The following is a 25,661-nucleotide window of genomic DNA, read 5'->3' as shown; positions in this document are numbered from 1 at the left end:
CGTTTGGTCGTACTCTAAAGGGTAGACAATGGCTCTACCAGATGCTGTCTATTAATCTGCATTTAATTGCTGCATGTACCTTTTTCTTAAAGTTGATCACCAGCCAAAAATCACCAGCTACACCCTCTGGCCATTTCCGAGATTAAGTAGGGTGTTGGTGTGGTCCCTGAAAGGAAGGCAGAATTAAGCGGGGTTGTGAGGGCAGATTTGCATTCATAAGTGAATTTATAGTTTTTGGCTGGAGATGGACTTTGAGAATTATGGAATGAAACTGAGAAATAATCCACTCTTCAAACATAACTGAATATAGGTAGTCAAGTAAAGGAGATCCCTCCATGACTAATACAAAGTCCAAAAGCGAATTAAAAAGAAAATACATTGATACGCACCAAAATATCCAGACAGGCGGCTTTTAGTAGAGTGATCTGATCTGCAATGGTCAGGCTTGTAAATCCAGGTAACCGCTTTGCAAATTCCACTATTTTAATAATGCACTTTGTTGCAAGTTCACTAAATTTATCCCATAAACCAAGGTCTAGCCGCACCCGGTGATCAGCACTCGAATTCTGATGAACACAAAGAAAAAAAGTGTGTTAGTTCTACTGCTCACCAACTGTTCTAGAATTACCTTTTAAATACACACAGTCATGAAAAAAGTGTACCCTATTTGAAGTTTTCAGTTTTACCTATCAGGACATAATAATAATTTCGAAAAAAATCCGGTCCTTTGAAAGTCTTAAAATTAGATAGCTACAACCTCAGATGAAAAACAGCGCACAACAGATTCCACCGGGTAATTATTTATTCAACAAATAAGAAGCCAAAATGAAAAAGTCATGTGTGAAAAACTAAGGCCACCCCATGAATGATAGCTTGTGGAATCACCTTAACAGCAATCATTTAAAGTAATCGCTTTCTGTATGACCTTATCAATCTCTCACATCATTCTAGAGGAATTTTGGTCTGCTCTTCTTTAAACCATTGCTTCAGTTCATTGAGGTTTATGCACAGCTCTTTTAAAGTTTGGCCCCAGCATTTTAATTTAGCAGAGGTCTGGGCTTTGGGCCATTGTAACTTCTTGATTCTTTTCTTTTTTAGCCATTCTGTCGTAGATTTGCAGGTGTACTTGGGATAACTGTACTGTTGCATGACTAAGTTTCAGTCGAGCTTTACCTGTTGGATAGATGGCCTCACATTTGACTCTAGAATACTATGTTATGCAGAGGAATTCATGGTTGACTCAATGACTGCAAGGTGTCCATGTCTTGTGGCTGCAAAACAAGCCCAAATCATCAGCCCTCCGCCACCATGCTTGAGAGTTGCTATGAGATGTGTGTGTGTTGTGTGTGTGTTGATAGGCTGTGTTTGGTTATGCCAAACGTGCCGTTGTGCATTGTAGCCAAACATCTCCAGTTTGGTCTCATCTGTCCAAAGAATACTGTTCCAGAAATCTTGTGGTTTGTTCAGATGCAACTTTGCAAACTTAAGCCGTGCTGACAAGTTTTAAGGCAACCCTTCCAAACAAGCATTTAACATGCTAACTGAGGCCTGTAGAGTCTTAGATGTAGCTCTTGGGTTGTTTGCAATTTTTCTCTGAGCACTGCATGACCTTGTTGAATTTGCTGGAAAGTCCACTCCAGGGAAAACTGTCAACTGCCTTGAATGTTTTCAATAATCTCTCTCACTGCAGAATAATGGACTTCAAATTGTTTGCAAATTGCCTTATAACCCTTCCCAGATTCATGGGCAGCAACAATTGCTATTCTAAGATCATTACTGATATATTTCCTCTTTGTCATTGTGTTAACATACCTGAATGTTCCAGGCTGGCAAACTGCCAAAACTTCTGCTTTTAGGCTAGTTACACACCTCCAGTTAAGCTATCCAGCAGGCTATTCCTCATAGGCATAGCCAGATACTAACGTTCACTGCTAGACCCCATTGAATATAATAGGATCCAGCGGAGAAATGTCTGGTTTCCAGTTTGAGCATCAAGTTTTGACCAGGGAAAACTGGTCCCCGCTGGGTACCTTATAGTCAGTGGCTTTGACAGTACACTGCCCTATCCAGCTGGGCTGAACATGGTCAACTTCTTCTGCTGGAACAGCTTTCTGGATAGTTTTACCACAAGTGTGGAACTAGCCTTATTGAGGTGGTCACACTTGTTGAAGATCAATAAATCAAGGGCATTTGATTACCACCACTTGGCTGCTATTTACCCTCTTAATTCATATGGAAGCAGTAAGTGTACACTTAATTTTTCAAACATAGCTTGTGCAGTTTGGCCTCGTTTTTGTTAAATAAAAAAATGACACTCTGTAAATTGTCATGTGCTGTTGTTCATCTGAGGTTGTATTTACTTAATTTAAAGGTCTTTCTAAGACTGCGTTTTTATTTTTTATTATGTTCTAATATGTAAACCCATACAATTCTAAAAGGGTGTTCTGACGTGTGTAAAAAATGTACCCTTACATTTTCTCACCAGTGGTGTCATGAACATATAACTTATGCCTCTAGTATGGCATGTGACACAGCAATCACATGCCACTGTCATCGTCGGCAGCTTGTAAACAAAGACCAGTGTGTACTGCAGGAACCTTGTGCTAGATACAAGAGAACTTTTTTTGTTATTTTTTACAAGATTTGCTTTAAAGTCTACTTCTGTGCAGTGTATAATAAACTCCCTGAAGACCATCAACAAGCTGCTGCTGACAGTAATTCCATGTAAAACATTTAAAACTCAAGTTACGTCCCCAATACTTGGCTATTAACTTCCTAACTCCATGTACTATTTTTGCAACTGCCAGTTTTACCCCTAAATCTCCAATCATCCCCTCCATTGATCCCAACAGGCACACATTTGGCTCCATGGTAAAAGAAACCCCGTACCTGTTAATAGTGCAAATTTAGGATTTGAGAATATGTAGGCTGAAATGTGTTAAACTATAAGAAAAAGCTAGATAGAAAGACAGAGAGGGAGAGAGAGAAATAGATAGATAGATCGATAGACAAATAAGATACACGTAGATACATTGATAGCCACAGAGGGAGAGAGAGAAATTAATATATATAAACAGACAGACTATGCCCATTTCCTATAAACAGTGGTGCTTGAAAGTTTGCAAACCTTTCAGAGTTTTCTATATGTCTGCATAAATTTGGCCTAAAATGACATCAGATGTTCATACAAGTCCTAAAAGTAGACAAAGGTAACCAAATCAAACAAATTAGTCAAAAATATTAGTCTTTATAATTTATTTATTGAGGAAAATTATCCAATATCACATATCTGTAAGTGGCAAAAGTATGTAAACCTTTGCTTTCAGTATCTGGTAATGACCTCCTTGTGCTGCAATAACTGCAACTAAATGTTTCAAGTAATTGTTGATTAGTCCTTGGAGGAATTTTAGCCCATTGGGTCCGTACAAAACACCTTCAACTCTGTTATGTTGGTGGGTTTCCTTCCATGAACTGCTCCCTTCAGGTCCTTCTACAACATTTCTATTAGATTAAGGACAGGACTTTGGGCCATTCCGAAACATTGTTATTCTTCTTTGGTAGAAGGACTTGTGTACATTGGGATCGCTGTCTTTCTGCATGACCCATGTTGTCTTGAGATTCAGCTCATGGACAGATGTCCTGACATTTTCCTTTGGAATTTGCTGATATAATTCATAATTCATTATTTTATCATATCTTAATGATGATAAGCCATCCTGGCCCAGATACTGCAAAACAGCCCCAACCCACTACCGTATTTTACAGATGGGATGAAGTTTTTATGCAGTGCTTTCCTTTCGCCAAACATAATGCTTCTCATTTAAACGTAAAAGTTCTATCTTGGTCCGCTGATAGGACCGCACTATTACAAGATTACCAGACACCTTCTCTCAATTACGGAACATAGAGGATAATCGATTATCCTCTATGTATACATCTGCTGCACAAGTGTGCGTTTGCCGTGGTGGAGGAAGAAAGCACACTGGTGGAGATTGAGTGTCTTCTATGTCCGTATCTACTGATGAAAAATCCCGTAATTGAAAGAAGGTGGCCGGTAATCTTGTAATAGCGCGGTCCTAGCCAAAACGCATCATTTTACTGTGTGAACTTGACCTACGTCACTTACTGGGACCTGCAGCTTTCTGAGTCCAGGCAACGTATCGGAGGTTTTTATTTGATATTCTGACTTTAGCAAACTGCAGACAGGCAGCAATGTTCTGTTTAGAGAGCAGCTGCCTTCTCCTTGCAATCCTGCCATGCACACCATTGCTATTCGGTATCCTCCTGATGGTGGACTCATAAACATTAACATTAGATAATGTGAGAAAGGCTTTTAGTTGCTTAGAGGTTGCCTTGGGTTCCTTTGTGACCTTGCCGACTATTACATATCTTGCTCTTGGTGTGATCTTTGTAGGTCCACTCTTCGGGTGGGTAATATTTGTCCTGAATTTCCTCCATTTGTATACAATCTGTCTGCAGAATGGTGAAGTCCAAACTCTGTAGAGATGGTTTTGTAACCTTTTTCAGCCTGATAAGCATCAGCAACTATTCTTTTGAGGTACTTAGAATCTCCTTTGTTTGTGACATGATACATTTCCACAAACGTGTTATGAGGATCAGACTTTGATAGATCTAAGTTCTTTAAATAAAACAGGCTGTCCACTCACATCTGATTGTCATCCCATTGCTTGAAAACACCTGTATCTAATTTCACCTTCAAATTATCTGCTAATCCTAAAGATTCACATACTTTTGCCACTGACAGACATGTGATGTTGGATCATTTCTTTGATGAATAAATAAATGGCCAAGTCTAATATTTTTGACTAATTTGTTTGATTTGGTTACTTTTATCTACATTTAGGACTTCAAATTTCAAGCACCACTGTATATATAATGAGTGTCATATGTTGCATATAAGCAAAAACTAAATTCCATGGCTTTTGGTGCAGACCAGAGGTGTCCAACTGGTGAACCTCCGAGCCTTTTGTTTGGTTCCAGCCTAGAGAAAGCTCCACTGTCTTTTTCTAGTAAAGTCATTTTTGGCTAAATAGGATCCAGCTAGTAATCATGTACCGCATATATACAGCCCACCTCATAAAAAGTTTGAAAAGGAACAAAGACAGACAGGGTGAGGGTTGGGGCAACTGAAGCTGGGTCAGTCACAGCAGTTATGAAGTCAGTCAGTTATGACAGCAAGAGTGATTGGTATGCTCAATGGGTAAATGTGAAAGGCACAACCTTCCAGGGAAAAGAGATGCAAAGATAGAAAAGTAGTAAAAAATAAGAATACAAAAGTAATAAACCATTGTTTGTAGTTCAAGGACATGAGATTTATGATGTGATGTTTGAATGCCTCATTCACTAGAAGAAGAACAATTCCAACTGCAGATTCACATTTTAATATAAGAGCAATAAAATCCAAGGGCTCTTTCAATACCTTGCAGAATTAGGATGTTTGCATTGTACCTGCAAAAAAACAGCTCAGTCGAATGGAGTATTTTCAATGCTGTTTTTTTTTTTTTTTTTTTTTTTACAGATGAGCAATTGCAGAACCTTGTTAGGATGATGCACATATGTTAAAAATAGTCATTCCCTAATTTGGTAACTAAGATGACTTTCCAGACACTGAATTCAGTGACCACATGTGCAGAGTATTGTTTGTTGCCCTGCCCTAAAGGGTCAATTGGCTAGTCCGCTTTGTATATACAGCAGAGTTCCTCAACTCCACTCCACAGGGACCACCTGCCAGTCATGATTTGAGAATATTCCACAGAATGAATACCTGTGGTAAGTCCTCATGAATGGACACTTATTATATCACCTGCTCAATACTAAGGAAATCCTGAAGACATGACCGGCTGGTGGTCCCTGAGAACCGGAGTTGAGGAACACTGATATAGAGTATATGTTCAGGGATCTCTATGCATATATTCTTCATATTCTGTCCATACAGTGGCCAATTTACTCTATTGGAAGCCTATAAGAGGGACGTGGTCGGGAAGGGGGGCGGCATTGGTTGCTGGGTGCTAGAGACTGCACCAACAAACTGCTCGGTCTTGGTCTGGGTCTGAAATACAGGACTAGGGCAGCAAACTGAATCTTTGAAGGAAATCTATGTGTGACTGGCCTACAAAGCCAAACAATTTCTCCCTAATCTCCACAGTTTATGAGATCAGCGTTCAGGGACTGACTTTTAGTGTATTATTTGCACATTAGAGCGAAGCCCATCTATAGTCATTTAAACCATATCTATAAAATTCCCTAGAAAATGAAATCAAATCACCTCTAACCAAATCCAGCTTGTAAAATTGCAAAATTCACTGTCGTCCACAAAAGGCAATTAGAAAATGTGCCCTGGAGCAAGATATACCAGTGACAACAAATGTCCTTGCTACAGTATGTGCATGCTATGCTGCGTCCTCTTGTTTTATGTTAATATGCCTTATTAAGTAAAGCAAAAATGGGAAATGCAATTTGAAATGCCAGTGAGCAGAGGCGGGATGGTTGACTTGGCCGGCATTGAAACCATCCATCTATGTGACTAAGTGCTTTAGATATCAGGTCTATTATGATTATGATGGCACTAGGTATAAACTTGCCTTTGCGTAGTTGTTAGAGGTCTTGGTGTGTCAAGATCAGTGCAAGACGGATGTATTGAAACAGCTTCAACAACAATTACTTTGCCTTTCTTGGTAGAATAAACCTGTCCTTTCCATCATATAGAACCCCGGCCATGGCAGCTGATAAAAATCAAAGCTTTGTGATGAGGGTGTGCAGGTTAAGGACTCCTCTGTCACAAGATTTATCAATGCAAAGCTCTGGATGCTGGAACGCCTTTTCTGGAGTCTGAGGGGAGCAGGTTAACAGCTGCCTCTGTGCCCTTTAAGACATTCCTCCAAGTGAAGAGAGCCCGGTACATTTTTCAGATTTATTTTATTTAATCCTGAAAGACCTGGGCAAAATGCAGCCCATCAAGAGGAAATGAGATCAGGGAAGGGAAAGAAAAATCAAGATGTGCAGTCATTCGGGCTGTAATTAAATTTAATAGCCAGTTTATCCAGTCCATAGAAATGGTGCATGGTAAAGAGATACACACGACGCAGAGCCTACAGCAGGAAATCATTTGGCAATAGTTTATCCATCTGGAAAAAAGACACTGCATGAAACCAGCAAGTGTGAACAAAATATTCATCAGTATTATATGAGATTACTTTATCATGCCATTGAATTTGACACATATTCTATTTCAGATAATGCACAGTATCCCACGCAAAATGCAAATGTAATAACCATACCTAGAAGATAGGCAGAAGAGGGGAACATCGAGATTCCAGATAATCTGCTCTTGTAATTTAACACATAATCTCAGCATGCTAAGAAATACCGCAAAGATGTCTTTTTCCTCTAATTAGAGGACATCACCCACAAGCTAGCTACTTAAAGGTAAAGTCCTTCGCATATATCACTAATGCCTATGTCAAGCTAAAAGCATTTCACCGGTAGAGATTTTTATTCAGCCAATGTAAATACATCTCATTTTCTCCAAGATGGTTATTATATTTTAAAGGAAAGGCTTAATATTCCTTAAAGTGTATGTGTGAGGTGATCTGGGATCAGGATATGATAGAGGGAGAGAAGCCGAGCTCTGTGATATATAGGTTTATAGGATGTGGAACTGGATGATTAAAAAGTGGAGTAAATCCTGACAGGACTCCTAAGAGACAGTAAGAGTCCTGATTACCCCGCCCACATGAAGGATGATTAACAGCTCCTGTATCAGTGTGTAGACGGCTCTCAATCGTCCCCTGTGGGCAGAGTAATCAGGACTCTTACTGTCTCTCCTAGGAGTCCTGTGAGGATGTACTCTGCCGTAATATACCGTTATATCATGGAGCTCAGCCTCTCTCCCTTTATAATATGTTATGCTCAAATAAGGGAACAGCAATCACCTGACAGATTTGCTATAAAAGGGGTTTATGAGATTAAAAAGATAAGACTGTTTTTTCCTCAAAAACAGTGCCAAACGAGAATATGGGCTGGCACACATTTTTTCTAAATTTCTGTAATGCAAACCCTTTATATATTAAAAATAACTCTCATATTGCCACATTATCACAAAAATCTGGATTGGGATATTCTGATGGTAGTTCTACAGGATGCTGATTGACCTATTGTACTATGATACTATGATATTACTGGTCCTTATTTTTGGCATATTTTATACGGATTATGTTGCACAGTAATTATGGAGTAATTTACCAGGAAAACCACCCTGCGCACAGTTAGAGTGGGTGTCCCTTAAAGGAGTTATCCTATGGTTAATGTAAAAATAAAAATCAGACATCATATAATACATGACAATCTCCTTCTATTGGTACTTTCACACTTGTGTTAGAGGATTCTGGCAGGCAGTTCCGTTGCCAGGACTGCCTGCCGGATCCCGAAATCCGTATGCAAACGGATAGCATTTGTTTCCGGATCCGTCTGACAAATGCATTGAAATACCGTATCCGTCTCTCCGGTGTCATCTGGAAAAACGGATCCAGTATTTATTTTTTTCTAATTTTTAAAGGTCTGCGCATGCGCAGACCGGGAAACCGGATCTGACATGAATAAATTTCAAATGGAAATTAATGCCGGATCCGGCATTCCGGCAAGTGTTCCGGAATTTTGGCAGGAGAAAATACTGCAGCATGCTGCGGTATTTTCTCCGGCCAAATACTGTAAGAGGGACTGAACTGAAAACATCTTGATGCATACTGAACGGAATGCTTTCCATTCAGAATGCATTAGGATAAAACTAAAGCGTTTTTTCCCGGTATTGAGCCAGTATGACGGAAATACCGGAAAACTTTAAGGCTAGTGTGAAAGTACCCTAACAAAGCTAGAACCAGTCCTATACCTCACATGGATCCAGAGATATCCCCATTCATTTCTTCAATTGCTCTTCTATATCAAGCTGGCAGCTCAGAGGGTGTAACCTTTCTGCAGCAGCTCAGAGGGTGTAACCTTTCTGCAGCAGCTCAGAGGGTGTAACCTTTCTGCAGCAGCTCATGGGATGTGTTCTTTTTGCTGCAGCTCAAGAAGAGTGCCTTTTTGCTGCAGCTCTCTCCCTATCACTCAGGAGGCAGTTGAAGGATGAAACGAAACATGTGCGGCCTTCTCAGTGAGCCGGCAGCAGGTACATTTTATTGGATAACTCAGTGGCTGTACTAAGTTTTCAATCACATGCAATTACAAAAGTATTCAGATCCAGGTGCTGGTTTGAAAAATGTAGAATATTTTTCATGAGACAACTCCTTTAAGGCTGGATTGCTCTAGAATAGAAGAAGAGGAAACTACACCCTTAGAGAGTGGAAAAGTAGAGCATGCCAGACTGATGGAGCAAGTAATAAGGCCAACTGAGCGGTAATAGCATCTGAAAGGACAGGGACAAGAGACTTTGCAGCAACAGGCCAATGGCCATTATATGGAAGCTGAAGCCCAAAGAATGAGAGTAAGTGTAAGTCCTGCAATGGAAAGATACTGAAGGAAAGTTCATCCCTAGACAGAGGGCTGAAGGAATCACTACTACCCCTCAAATTTTGTGCCTCTGCATGTCAGAAAAGAAACTGCTATGCGCCTCTGCCTGTGTCAGATTTTAAAAGCTTTCATACCAGTAATGTGAGTTTGAATCTGCTCTGTTGTTTCCTTACTTTATTAATCTGGGATTGCACTACATATCACCAGTCTGGGAAATCGCACAACAGGGTGCACCAGGTTTCATTGTGGTACACTCTGGTAAATGGGAACCAGGTCATCTTAGGGGCAGTCCAGAGTGAAAACCATTGACTTCACCACAAACCCCAGACCGTGCAGTTCCCATGTACCACGCTTAGTGTAGAAGCACAAAACTACTCCTGATTACAACTGATTGTTCCTTTGGGGGAAATGTTTTATTATTGAATTGTAATCCTTTTGAACTAAAAATACTTTTTTCATTTGGTCTTTATTAAACATTTTTAGCCTCTTTCTCTGTACAGCCTTGTTATTCTGTAGCAGCAGGCTCTGTATTTTTACTGTTTCCCGTCAGACGGCTCAGCTGACGGCTTCTTACCACTAACTTCATTATTTCTCAATTCTAATCTTACGGATAAGAATGTGGCTTAAATAAGTGTTTAGTAATTTAGAGATAAGGTTTTATTAGGGTACTTTCACACTTGTGTTTTTCTTTTCCAGCATAGAGTTCTCTCCTAGGGGCTCTATACCGGAAAAGAACTGATCAGTTTTATCCCCATGCATTCTGAATGGAGAGCATTCCGTTCAGGATGCATCAGGATGTCTTCAGTTCATTATTTTTGACTGATCAGGACTAGGATAAAACCGCAGCATGCCATGGTTTTATCTCCGGCCAAAAAATGGAAGACTTGCCTGAATTTTTTTTCCATAGGAATGTATTAGTTCAAAATACCGGAATGCCGGAACTATCCTTCCGGTTTGCGCATGCGCAGACCGAAAAAAAAGGTGAAAAAATAAATGCCAGAAAGACGGATCCGGCATTTCAATGCATTTTTCTGACTGATCAGTCTTACAAATGCCATCAGTTGGCATACGTTTTGCCGGCGACTAAACTGTTTGCCGGATCACTCTGCCACAAGTGTGAAAGTAGCCTTAGATGATCGGCACAAATTGAAAGCACAATTTACAAAGCTAGACAAATAGTTAACCCTTTGTGACAAAACAGTTGAATATTTTTAAGAGACCAATTGAAAAAATGATTTTAGCCCAAAATGAGTAAAATGCAATCATAAAAAAATTGCCCCCGAAGCTGTACTTTGCCTTAAAGTGTTCAGAATTCTTGTGGTCATTGCACAACTTCTTCACAGGGAAACATTGCGGTTGCATGATGGTCTCAATAACCACTGACCATGTTTCTGCCAAAAGTAGTCATGAGACCCTTTTGCAGGTATTGCACATTGCAGATATGATCGAATTTCTATTTGAAAATGGCGGTGGTGTATCATAACTGGTGGAAATGTCAACTCAATACTCGCCGTCTTTAATAAATTGCGACGTATATGCAACCATAGAGAAAGTGGTTGTCTACTTTTGAATTAATATATGTATAACAATATTCTGTACCCTGTCAAACATTAAGCCAACTCTGCTGCGGAAAAACCTCATGTAACTTTTATACGTAATTTATCTAAGGATATGTAGCCAAGCATGAAATCTGCCAAGCATAAAATGTTAGAAAATATAAACTCCTGGTATTTTTTTTTTCATTTTAGCTACTTTACAAATGCACTGCACTAGTATACGGCCACCATGGAGATAACCAGCTGATCAAAAATTAACATTCAAAAATCCTAGCTAAATATAGGTCACAACAAGCAGAGAGAAAAATCCCTTTCACTAACAGCATCCTAACAGCATCCATGGAGTGTGTTTCTCAGTATAATAACAGGTTCTGCATATAACTCCATTGACACATTTTGATGCCTTGTTTGATGTAGGATATATACTTTAAAGAAAAATTGGACAGAAGTAATATAATAGCTTGGGAATCACCTATAATTTACCAAAAGACTACACTAAAATCCAAAATCATTGTAAGTCAATAAAACGTAACTTTTAATACCGTTATAGCTAAAATAGATAGCCCTTAAGATAAATCGATAATTAAAAAATAACACAAAAATATACAAAAACATAAATGGTAGGAGCAGAGGTACACGGCGGCACATCGGAATAAGACCATTTGTCCTACCAGATCCTTCGTGGGTTCCGCGATTCTTCCATAGTCCCAGGACAATAAATCAACGCTGTCCCTGTGGTAGATGAGGAAATTAAGCATATGGCGGAGTGTGGGCTAAATTGTCCCTAAAATCTCCCTGCAGAACGGGTGCTATGCTGGCCCTGATAACCTAACCACAGAGCACCCTCTGACCAGGGTGACTCGGTCTGGAACCTTACCCTAGATCAATTGACCCTAGTTGGCTCTATCCTATCCTTTCTTTACACGCACGTTTCACTTTCAGATGAGAAAAAATGCTCGTCTGGGGAAATATATATATACTTTTTAATGCACCAAGAGTGGTGGCTGTTCTTTCAGAGGACTAGACAGAAACCAACATATGTGATGGATACAATGGAGTAGTGAGCAAAGGCGGACTGGGAACTTAAAGTGGCCCTGGAAAAAAAAACTAAAAGTATCCCCATGTTATAGGGGAGTCCAAACTGACAGAAGGCGGGGCAACACAAATGGTGGGCTTAACAATATCACAAAATACTGTCCCAACACAACCATATACCACACAGCAGCACAATATATTACCCTAAAAGCTGTCCTGTTGTGCCCATCTATAGATGCCATTTTCTGTCCTCCTCCAGTTATCTATGATTAACATATGGAGCAGGGGGCTTAAGAGATGAGATGTGGGCCACAGAGGGCATGTGCGGTCGCTGGTGGGGTACATGAGTTTCTGATTCTCACATCGTTAATTCACGCTGAGAGCTCATTATGTACCCAGCCAGCGGCAGAGAGATCTTGGGTGGCCCCTTGGGCATCGGCCCACCGGGAAATTTCCCAGTAAGATCTATGACCAATCCGCCCCTGGTGATCAGGCAAATTGGAATTGGTCATAGTGTAGTGGGTAAATAGGCAAACTTCACATGTGAACCTAATTTCATCACATGGCAGAGACGTGGTGAATGACACAATCCATCTCCAAGAAATGATGTAGTGGTTTGAAATCACCCATATGCAATTTTAATAACACCGCGCAACAACAATTTTGCTACTGAGAGAAAAACATGTGATTTATACTAAAATGAGCGCGCTGATTCCAAATATGAACTCGGAATTTGCCTGACACATCTAGATTTTAAGTTATACATGCAAAGCCTATTCAGTTATAATATTAATGCATTTCATTGGAAATATTCCAATGGACATGTCCAGACCTGTGCGGACGCACTCAGGCTGATGTCAGCAGTAAGTATATAAGGCAAGCTGGACATATTTTGATAAAGTGATCTGTTATAGTGCTATCAGTTTTGAAACTTAAATGGATAAAACGCAAATGTGTTAACGATCCAGACAATTTCTGCTACATATGTGGCAAATACACTACTTACGATCGGCGCAAGAATCTGACAAAGCGAGTGCGTCTTGCTTTCAAGTATTATTTTGACTGTAAAATTGGAGATCAAGATAAAATCTGGGCACCTCATGTTTGTTGCACTGTGTGTTACTCTGGGCTAGGCTAACGCAGTGGTTGAATGGTAAAAGGAAAGGAATGGCTTTTGCAGTGCCTATGGTTTGGCACCATTCAGACTGTTACTTTTGCATGCCAAAAATCGCCAGATATTTGAAGAGAAACAAGTCACAAATAGTGTATCCTGACTGTGAGTCTGCTGTTAAACCAGTATCACATGATGTAGAGAATCCAGTGCCTGCCCCTCCCACAGCAGGAACTGCAATTGAAACAGACGGTTCTGATCCTGAAGAAGAAGTTGTTGATTGTCACAATGTATTTCCTGATCCAGAACAACTGGAGGGTCAGCTGAACTTGCTGAGCCATTCAGATTTAGATGATCTGGTAAGAGATCTGTCATTATCTAAACAAAAGTTGGGAATGGAATTTGCTACAACGAGGCACCACAACTTCACACTTTCATCATCAACACACCAAGTTAGCTGCATACTATGCAATGGAAAGCGATGTCTGTTTCTGTACTGATGTAAATGGTCTTATGATGGAGTTAGATGGTACACATGTTCCCAATGAATAGAGGCTATTCATTGACTCTAGCAAAACAAGTTTGAAAGCTGTCTTGTTGCACAATGGTAACGAAAAAACATCTGTTCCATTGTATCATGCAGTTGGAATAAAAGAGACCCATTCTTCTATGGAGTTGAAAATGATCAAATATTCAGAACATAAATGAAAAATTTGTGCTAACCTGAAAGTGGTAGCACTGCTGCTTGGCCCACAGTTAGGGTACACAAAGCATATGTGTTTCTTGTGCCTATAGAACAGTTGTGAGGACAACAATCATTACAAAATGAGACAGTGGCCTCTCAGAGTCGAGCACACAGTTGGTCAGTACAATGTACAGTCGTTGGTAAAAGTTTAGAGAATTACATAAATATTGGAAAAGTTGCTGCTTAAGTTTTTATAATAGCAATTTGCATATACTCCAGAATGTTATGAAGAGTGATCAGATGAATTGCATAGTCCTTCTTTGCTATGAAAATTAACTTAATCCCAAAAAAAACTTTCCACTGCATTTCATTGCTGTCATTAAAGGACCTGCTGAGATCATTTCAGTAATCGTCTTATTAACTCAGGTGAGAATGTTGACGAGCACAAGGCTGGAGATCATTATGTCAGGCTAATTGGGTTAAAATGGCAGACTTGACATGTTAAAAGGAGGGTGATGCTTGAAATCATTGTTCTTCCATTGTTAACCATGGTGACCTGCAAATAAACACGTGCAGCCATCATTGCGTTGCATAAAAATGGCTTCACAGGCAAGGATATTGTGGCTACTAAGATTGCACCTCAATCAACAATTTATAGGATCATCAAGAACTTCAAGGAAAGAGGTTCAATTCTTGTTAAGAAGGCTTCAGGGCGTCCTAGAAAGTCCAGCAAGCGCCAGGATCGTCTCCTAAAGAGGATTCAGCTGCGGGATCGGAGTGCCACCAGTGCAGAGCTTGCTCAGGAATGGCAGCAGGCAGGTGTGAGCGCATCTGCACGCACAGTGAGGCGAAGACTTTTGGAAGATGGCCTGGTGTCAAGAAGGGCAGCAAAGAAGCCACTTCTCTCCAAAAAAAACATCAGGGACAGATTGATCTTCTGCAGAAAGTATGGTGAATAGACTGCTGAGGACTGGGGCAAAGTCATATTCTCCGATGAAGCCTCTTTCCGATTTTTTGGGGCATCTGGAAAAAGGCTTGTCCGGAGAAGAAAAGGAGAGTGCTACCATCAGTCCTGTGTCATGCCAACAGTAAAGCATCCTGAGACCATTGCTTCTCATCCAAGGGAGTGGGCTCACTCACAATTTTGCCCAAAAACACAGCCATGAATAAAGAATGGTACCAAAACACCCTCCAACAGCAACTTCTTCCAACAATCCAACAACAGTTTGGTGAAGAACAATGCATTTTCCAGCACAATGGAGCACCGTGCCATAAGGCAAAAGTGATAACTAAGTGGCTCGGGGACCAAAACGTTGACATTTTGGGTCCATGGCCTGGAAACTCCCCAGATCTTAATCCCATTGAGAACTTGTGGTCAATCCTCAAGAGGCGGGTGGACAAACAAAAACCCACTAATTCTGACAAACTCCAAGAAGTGATTATGAAAGAATGGGTTGCTATCAGTCAGAAATTGGCCCAGAAGTTGATTGAGAGCATGCCCAGTCGAATTGCAGAGGTCCTGAAAAAGAAGGGCCAACACTGCAAATACGGACTCTTTGCATAAATGTCATGTAATTGTCGATAAAAGCCTTTGAAACGTATGAAGTGCGTGTAATTATATTTCACTACATCACAGAAACAACTGAAACAAAGATCTAAAAGCAGTTTAGCAGCAAAATTTGTGAAAACTAATATTTGTGTCATTCTCAAAACTTTTGGCCACGACTGTACAACACAAATCACTGGTCGATCCACTTCAAGTTTATCGTCCACCACTTCAAATGAAACTTGGTTTAATGGAAAATTTTGTAATTGCACTTGATCGTGATGGAAATGGTTTCCAGTATTTGAAGGAGAAGTTTAGCACACTGAAAACTGATGCTAAAATAAAGACCGGAATTTTTATTGGCCCCGAAATCAACAAACTAATGCATGATGAAACAGCATATGAACAACTTGGCTGCCGAATGTCATTGAAAGTGCATTTCTTACATTCCCATCTTGACTTTTTCCCACCCAATTTGGGACACGTAAGTGACTAACATGGAGATCGGTTCCATAAAGATATTTCTACAATGGAGAACAGGTATCAAGGCTGCTGGAATCCCAACATGATGGGGGACTACTGCTGGTTTTTGCAATGGGAAAATATGACCGTTCACAAACGCAAAAGCAGATGCCTGAAGCACTTTTAACAGTACTGGGCTTGCTCAAGTAAGACTTTTAAACTGAAAAACGAGACTTTTTGAAATGTTATTCCATTACATTTTCATACACTGTTTACTATGCAAACTTTGATGTAGATGTGATAAGCTTGACTATGAGGCAGGGCTGTAGCTATAAGGCAGTGGTGGTGAATCTATGGCACAGGTGCCAGAGGCAGCACTCAGAGCTCTCTCTGTGGGCACCCGCACCCACTGGAAAAAGTCTATGGTTTACCAATATGTCTTAGACTTCTCCTGCCATTCATCAGCGCAGGGCACATTATGAACAGCACTGGCAGAGCACTGAATGCAGGCAGGCTATTATAGCTAAATGATAAAGTACATGGAAGATACACTATACTGGACTGTAGTATTCAGGGTAAATTGCTGTGTTGGAACTTTGCAATAAATATGTGGGTTTTGGATTACACTTAGGGCACTTAGTTGGTAAAAGGTTTGCTATCACTGCTATAGAGAAAGCAGCTGCTTTGGGGCTCAGACTCAGAAGAGGTCCATCCAGGATGAAGACTAAAAAATTTTATCGTCAGGGCCCCCTCAACAGTATTATACAATGACATTAAATACAGTGACAGCATATATAGTGACATCACATACAGTTTATACGTGTAGCGATCTTGACTATCCACAGGAGTGGGGGTTGCACAGGAAGAAGGGGTTGCGAAGAAGCTTAGGAGTTTTGCCACAATGGCTCATAATTTAAACCTGCCCCTGACAGCAGGAGCCCCACTGATTATTCAGGTCATTGCTGTCAACTGTTTGTTACTTTGGACTAGTTACAGCTCATTGTCCAGCACTACTACAGCACATATACTCCAAGTGAGTTTCAATGCTGTACGTCCACAACTCAGCATTACACAGGACTAGAACAGCTCTGCTAATCCAAGTGCTTCATTGCTGCACATCCACAGATATGCATTGTACAGCACTACTAAAGCTTTGCTACTCCAAGTTTATTTCAACCCTACTTCCTTGCTGCATGTCCACTGTTCAACATTGTACAGCACTATTACAGCTTTGCTGCTCAAGGTGTGCTTAAACTTTGCTTCATTACTGCACGTTCACGGCTCAGCACTGCCCAGCACAAGGACAGCTCTGCTACTTCAGATTTTTCAAATCTGCTTCGCTCCCACTTCTCAGCATTGTACAGCACTAGTACAGCTTTGCTACCCCAGATGTTTCAAATGTGCTTCTCTGCTGGATGTCCACTTCTCAGCATTGTACAGCACTACTAAAGCTCTGATACTCCAACGGTGTTTTAACACTGCGTCATTGCTACACAGCTACAGGCCCAGATCAACTACGTCTTTAAATCTGCTATGCCCTTGCCTCTGCTGCATTTGTACTTCAGCCCTGCCGCAATAATGCCACGAGTCCGCACGGCCCTAGACTTGCTCATCCAGACCTGTGTCTTAGCAGATCCACCTCACCAGGTGGCACATAACACTAACCAGTTTTGAAGAATGAAAACAATAGATGGTCAACCTCTATCCAAATGTAGATAAGGTCCCCATTGCAGGACCTCATGTAGTCAGCTTTACTATGAGTGAACCAAAGACTGAAAATTATTTTTCGGCATAGACATCACCTTTCTGTATTACACCGTTCCCATCCATAGCTAACCAGTTTCAAGCCCTTAAAGGGGGTGTGCCACTTATATAAAGGTATCCCAGCCAACAGATATCGATGTTATATCATTTTTCCCAAGTACCACTATTTATCAAAACTGCCTTTATCTGAAGTTATTATCCTACCATTGTACCGTGTACAGTTACTGTTGGTTCCGTCCTGTAATGGGGCCCTGTAATCCCTTCACTAACCACTCCACTATCTGCAGTGTCAGTTACAGTCTCAGTTATGGATGGATTGCAGGATGGACAGACAGATAGATAAACAGACAGAAAGACAGATACAAACATAAGAATAAATTTGGCCATTAGCACAAGTTGTGTCTGTTCCAGTTACAGAGAGCATTTTGAATATGTGAAGGTACAAAATGAACTGGTTAGTATCACCCGTCCTGCTGATATCAGGACACATCTCACTGCCCTAAGGCATGATGGGACAGCAGTCACATGACAAACCAAGAAAAAGGATTCAAGCATGGGACATAATAGAAAACTGGAAAAGAGGTAAATGTGAAAAAAAAAAAAAACGGGATCTAGAGTTCTTGATGAAAATAAACTTAAGAGTGAAACGTAGTTTATGGCATTACCCCTTTAAATTAAAAAATATATATATATTTATTTTGTGTATCTGTAAAATTAAAGTTCATATTGCAAGTTAGGTTAATGCACATGGCTGTTCCTTCCAGTCCAGGTTTATCAGAATGAAATTCCAAGAAAAAACAACAAGAACATGCTTGGCCCCAGCATTAATTCCTGTTATTTAACAGCATGTCTATCCTGATTGTTTTGACTAAAAGGAAGAATAAGCAGTGACAATTGAGAAGGCACGTTGTGCAAATTTCTCCAGTCTCAGCAGTTTCTGTTATGGCCACATCTATGAATTTTCATGGCTTCCTAAGAATTAACAATCACAGGAATATGCACTTCCTTTGAAAATATAATAATCTGTGCTATCAATGATAAATGAAAGTCTAGAAGATCGGTCATTGTCCACATTACACAAGCTCATCGGTGTCTTCATTTAAAATCGGTAGACTGTCTGCACGTCTTCAAAGGACACTTTTTTCCCCCTATTTAAATAAATTATTACCCTTGCAAAATAATGTTCCACATTGCAAAAAGTGGAACTCAAGCGCAGTGCTGGCATTTCACTAGCATTTGACTTGAATAATTTAGGCTTTTAAATTCTTGATTACACCTCATGCTTACGTATCGGAGCACAATCCAGAGAGTATTATAGCTTGCAAAATGAGAATGGCAAACTCTATCTTCTACATCTATTGCTCAGGGCTTGAGCCGGCATGGTGTTGTGTTTCCTGATGGAGGTCATCCTAGGTGCGCTTGTGCGCTAGTGCCAGGCACAATCACAGCTTTGACACATATATTCCTCTCGGCGCAAAGTGTCCATTCTCAGGAATGAGACAGATCTTCATTTACTGGGAAATCAGTTTTGTTGGTTTTCATCAAGATCCACGTGAGTGTTGATCTAGAATATTTTTAAGCCCCCCACAGACTGAACGTTGTACTGGTGAAAGAAAATATTTAGAAAAGCCTCTGCCATGCACTTGCCACCAGCGTCACTTGCGGCAGCGACCAGCCCCGCTGACAGCGAGGTTGTCTGCCCTATTAGGGAGCAGGGATGCCAAGCCAATCAGGCTTGGCACCAGCGTCATGTGCTTTCTGTTAGGAGGCTACTTAAACAAGAAACAGCTGGCCACAGTTGCATGTGACTGATCTTCTTAGCTTCACCAGCATGCACTGTATTATTATTTGGATTCCTGGCTTTTAGATTGTCCCTGATCTTGCTCCTGACTGCCGATTATTCCTCTGACGTTATTACCTGCGCTGACCCCGTCTTTTATTTGACTCTGTGTTTGTATCTTGTGTTGGTTGTGACGTATCTCTCTGGTTTGGAATTAGTTGTGGGCTGCCATTTAGGGTGGATCATGCAAGTAAATGGGGACAGTGGTGCGGATGCAATACAGGGCTGCACTGTTCCCTACCCAATGGGACAGCCTCAAAATGATGTAAAAAAGATAAAAAAAACTAAGACTCACTTTTCCAGTTCCCTAACACCCCTGCTACAATGTTTTCCTGCTCCTCTACAGGAAATGACTGCTCACAGACTCACTGGCTACAGTGGTGACCAGACTGGTGGGGAACCCGGGAAGTGGTGGGGGATCACAGAGGTGCATATGATTATTTACACAATTCTGTTTTAATTCAAATGTATGATGATTAATAATTGTGTCCCAAGCTTTTAAGTTGGTAAAACAAAAAGCTAAGCGCCATAAAAAGAATAAAAAAAATATATATATATTGTTGGCCGAATCCTATCCTGATTCTAAAGCTCAGCCCCTTTCACATGAATTCTGTGCCTTTATAGGTACTTAGGGACCCCACTAATTACACATACATTGATAGCCTATCCTATGCATGTTCTTAAAAAAAACAAAACATATCATAGATTTGTTCCCTTTGTACCACATCCATCAGATAACTCACCATAACCTGTTATTTCTTGGGGAAACACATGTAAGATGGTTGCCAATGGGCCTAGAGTAAACACAACTTTTTTGCTAATAGAGAAAATATACCTGTAGGATCTTTTAGTAAAACGCTGGGTTCATCTTCAGAGAGCAAAATATAGTTTCCATAAAAGAGATGTTATAGGTAAATAAACCAGACAGGTAGATCTGCTCCTCAAGCCAGCTGGAGTATAACAGATATGAAATAAATATTGACACACTACTTTTCCAGAGCCTCTGGTTAAATTTTTTAATAATCCAGGTTTTCCCTTGGTAATGAGATGATCGTGTATCTTAGGTCTTGCTGGTCTGAATGGCTTTCAGGTGCGATACTATTTACAAGTAAACTTGATCTGTCCACACAATATGCACAGCGCTGTAATTTCTTCCAGTGGCCCACTATTTCAACTCGCAAAGGATCTCGCTAAATTGAAAACCTTGTCTTTATAATCCTTTCCTAACATGTGGCATCTCTGGGCTACTCCTGGGGGGATGGGACTTTACCCATTTGTGATCTCTTGGGAAAATGGACTCAATTGCCCAATTTTATGAGGAGACTTTGTCTAAGGCTTTCACTATGGCTTACAAGTCCTCCATAGTGTCTTCCGGAACAAAAAACTTCAAAATATTCTCCTATTGGTACAGAACACCAGCAGTGCTGCATAGTTTCTTTTCAGATCAATCAGACGTCTGCTGGAGATGCGGAGTGGAGAAAGGTACCATAACCCACATATGGTGGCAGTGTAATACAACTAACCAATTTGCCTTTATATTTTCTGTCCCTTTCCTCTGCTTGTCCTGGATTACACCTTTTATTGTATTGTATTTTACATATGTATTTGAAATTCAACATTCAACATGATTGTTATTGTCTGGATTTCTATATCAAATAAGTTACTGAACCATCCAATTATGCTTGCAAAACTAATACAGACATGTACTACATATACAGTAATTTGTAAAGTATTCATACCCCTTGAACTTTTCCAAATATTTTTGCCATTACACACACAAACTTAAATGTATTTTATTGGGATTTTATGTGACAGACCAACACAAAGTAGCAAGTACAGTGTGGAACAGAAGTATTTGAACACCCTGCGATTTTGCAAGTTCTCCCACTTAGAAATCATAGAGGGCTCTGAGAGACAGAATAAAAAAATAAAAAAAATAAAAATGAAAATCAGTTTGTATGATTTTTAAAGAATTTATTTGTCTTGCACTGCTGAACATAAGTATTTGAACACCTGAGAAACAGCAAGAATTCTGACTCTTAAAGACCTGTTACTGTGCCTACTCCACTCATTAATCTAACTTAGTAGCACCTGTCTGAGCTCTTTAAAGACACACCCCACAGTCAGTCAGATGCCAACTACTACCATGGGCAAGACCAAAGACACCAGAGACAGAATTGTGGACCTCCACAAGGCTGGAAAGGGCTATGGGGCAATTGCCAAGCAGCTTGGTGAAAATAGATCAACTGTTGGAGCAATTGTTAGAAAATGGAAGAGGCTAAAGACGACTGTCAGTCTCCCTCGGACTGGGGCTCCATGAAAGATCTCACCTTGTGGGGTATCACTGATGATAAGAAAGGTGAGGAATCATCACAGAACTACAAGGGAGGAGCTGGTCAATGACATGAAGAGAGCTGGGACCACAGTTTTAAAGGTCACTGTCGGTAGAATACTACGCCATCATGGTTTCAAATCATGCATTGCACAGAAGCTTCCCCTGCTCAAGTCATCACATGTCCAGGCCCGTCTGAAGTTTGCCAATGACCATCTGGATGATCTAGAGGAGGCATGGGAGAAAGTCATGCGGTCAGATGAGACCAAAGTAGAACTTTTTGGTCTAAACTTCAGGAAAAAGAAGGGTGAGTTGCATCCCAAGAACACCATCCCTACTGTGAAGCATGGGGGTGGTAACATCATACTTTGGGGGTGCTTTTCTGCGAAGGGGACAGGACGACTGCACTGTATTAAGGAGAGGATGAATGGGGCCATTTATTGTGAGATTTTGAGCAACAACCTCCTTCCCTCAGTCAGAGCATTGAAGATGGGTCGTGGCTGGGTCTTCCAACATGACAACGATCCGAAGCACACAGCCAGGATAACCAAGGAGTGGCTCCGTAAGAAGCATATCAAGGTTCTGGAGTGGCCTAGCCAGTCTCCAGACCTAAATCCAATAGAACATCTTTGGAGGGAGCTGAAACTCTGTGTTGCTCAGCGACAGCCCCGAAACCTGACAAATCTAGAGGAGATCTGTGTGGAGGAGTGGGCCAAAATCCCTGTTGCAGTATGTGCAAACCTGGTCAAGAACTACAGGAAACGTTTGACCTCTGTAATTGCAAACAAAGGCTTCTGTACCAAATATTAAAAATGATTTTCTCAGGTGTTCAAATACTAATGTTCAGCAGTGCAAGACAAATAAATTCTTTAAAAATCATACAATGTGATTTCCTGAATTTTATTTTTAAATTCTGTCTCTCAGAGAGGAAATGCACCTACAATATGAATTTCAGACCCCTCCATGATTTCTAAGTGGGAGAACAATCGCAGGGTGTTCAAATACTTCTGTTCCTCACTGTATGTGTGAGATGAAAAGAAAATAATACATGGTTTTCAAAAATTTTGGCATGCATTTGTATTCATCCACCTATACCCTGATACCCCTAAATAAAATCCAATGTGACCAATTGCCTTCAGACGTCACCTAATTAGTAAATAGAGTACACATGTGTTTAAGTTGTTCTCAGTATAACTACAGCAGTTCTGTGAGAGCCTCAGAGGTTTGTTAGAGAATATTAGTGATCAAACAGCATCATGAAAACGTAGGAACACACCAGACAGGTCAGGGATAAAGATGCGAAAATGTGTAAAGCAGGGTTAGGTTATAAAAAAAAATATCCCGAGCTCTGAACATCTCAAGGGGCACTGTTCAATCCATTATCTGAAAATGGAAGAAGTATGGCACAACTGCAAACCTATCAAGCCATGGCCGTTCGCCAAAACTGACAGCTCAGGCAAGGAGAGCACCAATTAGAGAAGCAGCCAAAAAGCCCATAGTCACTATGGAGGAGCTGCAGAGATCCACAGCTCAGGTGGAGAATCTGTCCACAGGACAACTATTTGGGGAGGTGAAAGCACCAGATAACACACAGAAGGAAATAGACCGGAGTCTAGGCCTCAAAGCTAAGGGAGAGGGATGGTGACCTCCTAGGAATCCCTAACCTCTCCCTGACTCCTGCCAATATAAGTAGACCCTGAGGGTGGAAATACTCATACACCTGGTGACCCTATAAAGCCCTAGGAGTGGTGGCAGGGAATGAGACTACTGATTCCTTCCCAGATGAAGGAACCAGCGTCTACCTAAGGCCTCGAAAACAATACACACAAGTGAACAACAAAATGCAAAACAAAATGCACTTAGCTTAAAGAAGAATGGAGGAGCAGGAGATCTAAAGGAACAACACTCGAGCTCAATCAACTCCAGCAGGAAATATTAACTGCATGGTAACCAGTGTGAGTAAGAACTAAATAGAGCCTCAGGAAATGATCCCAAGCTGCACCTGACAAGAGGTGTGGTCATTATCAATCACCAACACTGCAAGGTGAAAACAGAGAGACTGTCAGATACCCTCAAGTGCCACCAGTCTCTCAGATCTTCTCACCTCTGTCATGGGAGGGACCGTGACAGTAGGACTTTGTGTAGGACTTTTTTCCATCTACAATAACGGATCTCAGATGGAAATGGCTGAAACGGATGCAAAATGTGCATAACAGATGCTTAAATACAGGATCCGTTTTTTGTTCATTTTTCTGTTCTTCTGATGGATCAGAAGATGGGAAAACAAAATGGTGATGTGAACCCGGCCTTCCTTTCCAGTATGTTTTTGGAGTGTGGGAGTAAACATAAGGAGAACATGCAAACTTCACTGATTACATCAAGTAGTTTTATTTTGTCAGTCATATACTTCTGTGTATTTTAAGGCATTTGTAATAACAGTAGAAAAATAGTAAAATAATACAAGTGCTTCTGATGTTCGAAAAGAAAAAACATACTTAATTCAAGAAAAGCAACATGTGATATGACATTTTACATATTACATAAATACAGTCTTATAAAAGTATTCATACCATTTGAACATTTCCACATTTTTTCACATTACACCGACAAACTTAAATGTATTTTATTGGAATTTTTTTTTTTTGAAAGACCAACATAAAGTAGCAAATATATGTGAAGAGAAAAGAAAATAATACATGGTTTTAAAAAAAAATTATAACTAAAAATCTGGAAAGTGTGATGTGCATTTTTATTCAGCCCCCCCTGAGTCAATACTTTGTAGGACCCCTTTCACTGCAATGACAGCTGCAAGTCTTTTGGGGTATGTCTCTGCCAGCTTTGCACATCTAAAAGTCTGAAATTTTTGCCCATTCTTCTTTGCAAAATAACACAAGCTCAGTCAGATTGGATGGAGAGCGTCTGTGAAAAGCAATTTTCAAGTCTTGCCACAGATTCTCAATGGGATAAAGGTCTGGACTTTGCCTGGGCCATTCTAAGACATGAATATTCTTTGATCTAAACCATTCTATTGTAGCTCTGGCTGTGTGTTTAGGGTCGTTGTTCTGCTGGAAGGTGGACCTCCATCCCAATGTCAAGTCTTTTGCAACTTTTAACAGGTTTACCTCTAAGATTGCTCTGTATTTAGCTCCATCCATCTTCCCATCAACCCTGATCAGCTTCCCTGTCCCTGCTGAAGAAGAGCATCCCCAAAGCATGATACTGCTGCCACCACCATGTTTCACACTGGGAATGCTGTGTTCAGGGTAATGTGCAGTGTTAGTTTTCTGCCACACATAAGGACACATTTATTAAGACTGGTATTTTAGATGTCGGTCATAATAAATCCTATAGCTGACGGTGGATTGCCGAAGTTATGTGGAGGCACCTGTCTCTACATAACTTCAGTTGATCCACCGCCACTTCTAAATGTAAGACAGCTTCCTAGCTGTCTTACATTTAGACAATTTTCTACACCTAAGCCATACCCACTTTTTTAGACCTGGCGCCAGATCTGCACCAGATATATGCCACTTTTGTTTTGCATTTAGGCCTAAACGGTCAACTTTGGTCTCATCTGACCATATTACCTTTTTTGTTCTTTGTTGTGTCCCCTAAATGGCTTGTGGAAAACTGCAAACAGGACTTCTTATGGTTTGCTTTCAAAAATGTCTTTCTTCTTGCCACTCTTCCATAAAGGCCAGATTTGCGGAGTATACAGCTAATAGTGTCACTGTCCCTCCCATGACAGAGGTGAGAAGATCTGAGAGACTGACGACACGTGAGGGTATCTGACAGTCTCTCTGTT

General features: G+C 40.6%; 1 protein-coding gene across 2 annotated transcripts in view; it reads right to left on the bottom strand.

Moving 5' to 3' along the window:
- The window catches only part of RARB (retinoic acid receptor beta), a 197,704-nt gene that overhangs the window by 33,505 nt on the left and 138,538 nt on the right, over nt 1-25,661 (bottom strand). The window contains exon 5 of one of the 2 annotated variants that reach the window (XM_040433155.1): nt 390-566. The exons of the other annotated variant lie outside the window; for it this stretch is intronic. Within the exon in view, the coding sequence (XP_040289089.1) occupies nt 390-566 (177 nt within the window). The remainder of the gene's footprint in view (nt 1-389; nt 567-25,661) is intronic. 2 annotated transcript variants of the gene reach the window in all.

The sequence above is a fragment of the Bufo bufo genome, chromosome 5, assembly GCF_905171765.1.
Source record: "Bufo bufo chromosome 5, aBufBuf1.1, whole genome shotgun sequence".
NCBI classification, from domain to species: Eukaryota; Metazoa; Chordata; class Amphibia; order Anura; family Bufonidae; genus Bufo; species Bufo bufo.
The sequence above is the reverse complement of the archived record's forward strand: the minus strand, read 5'-3'. Positions and strand labels throughout refer to the sequence as shown.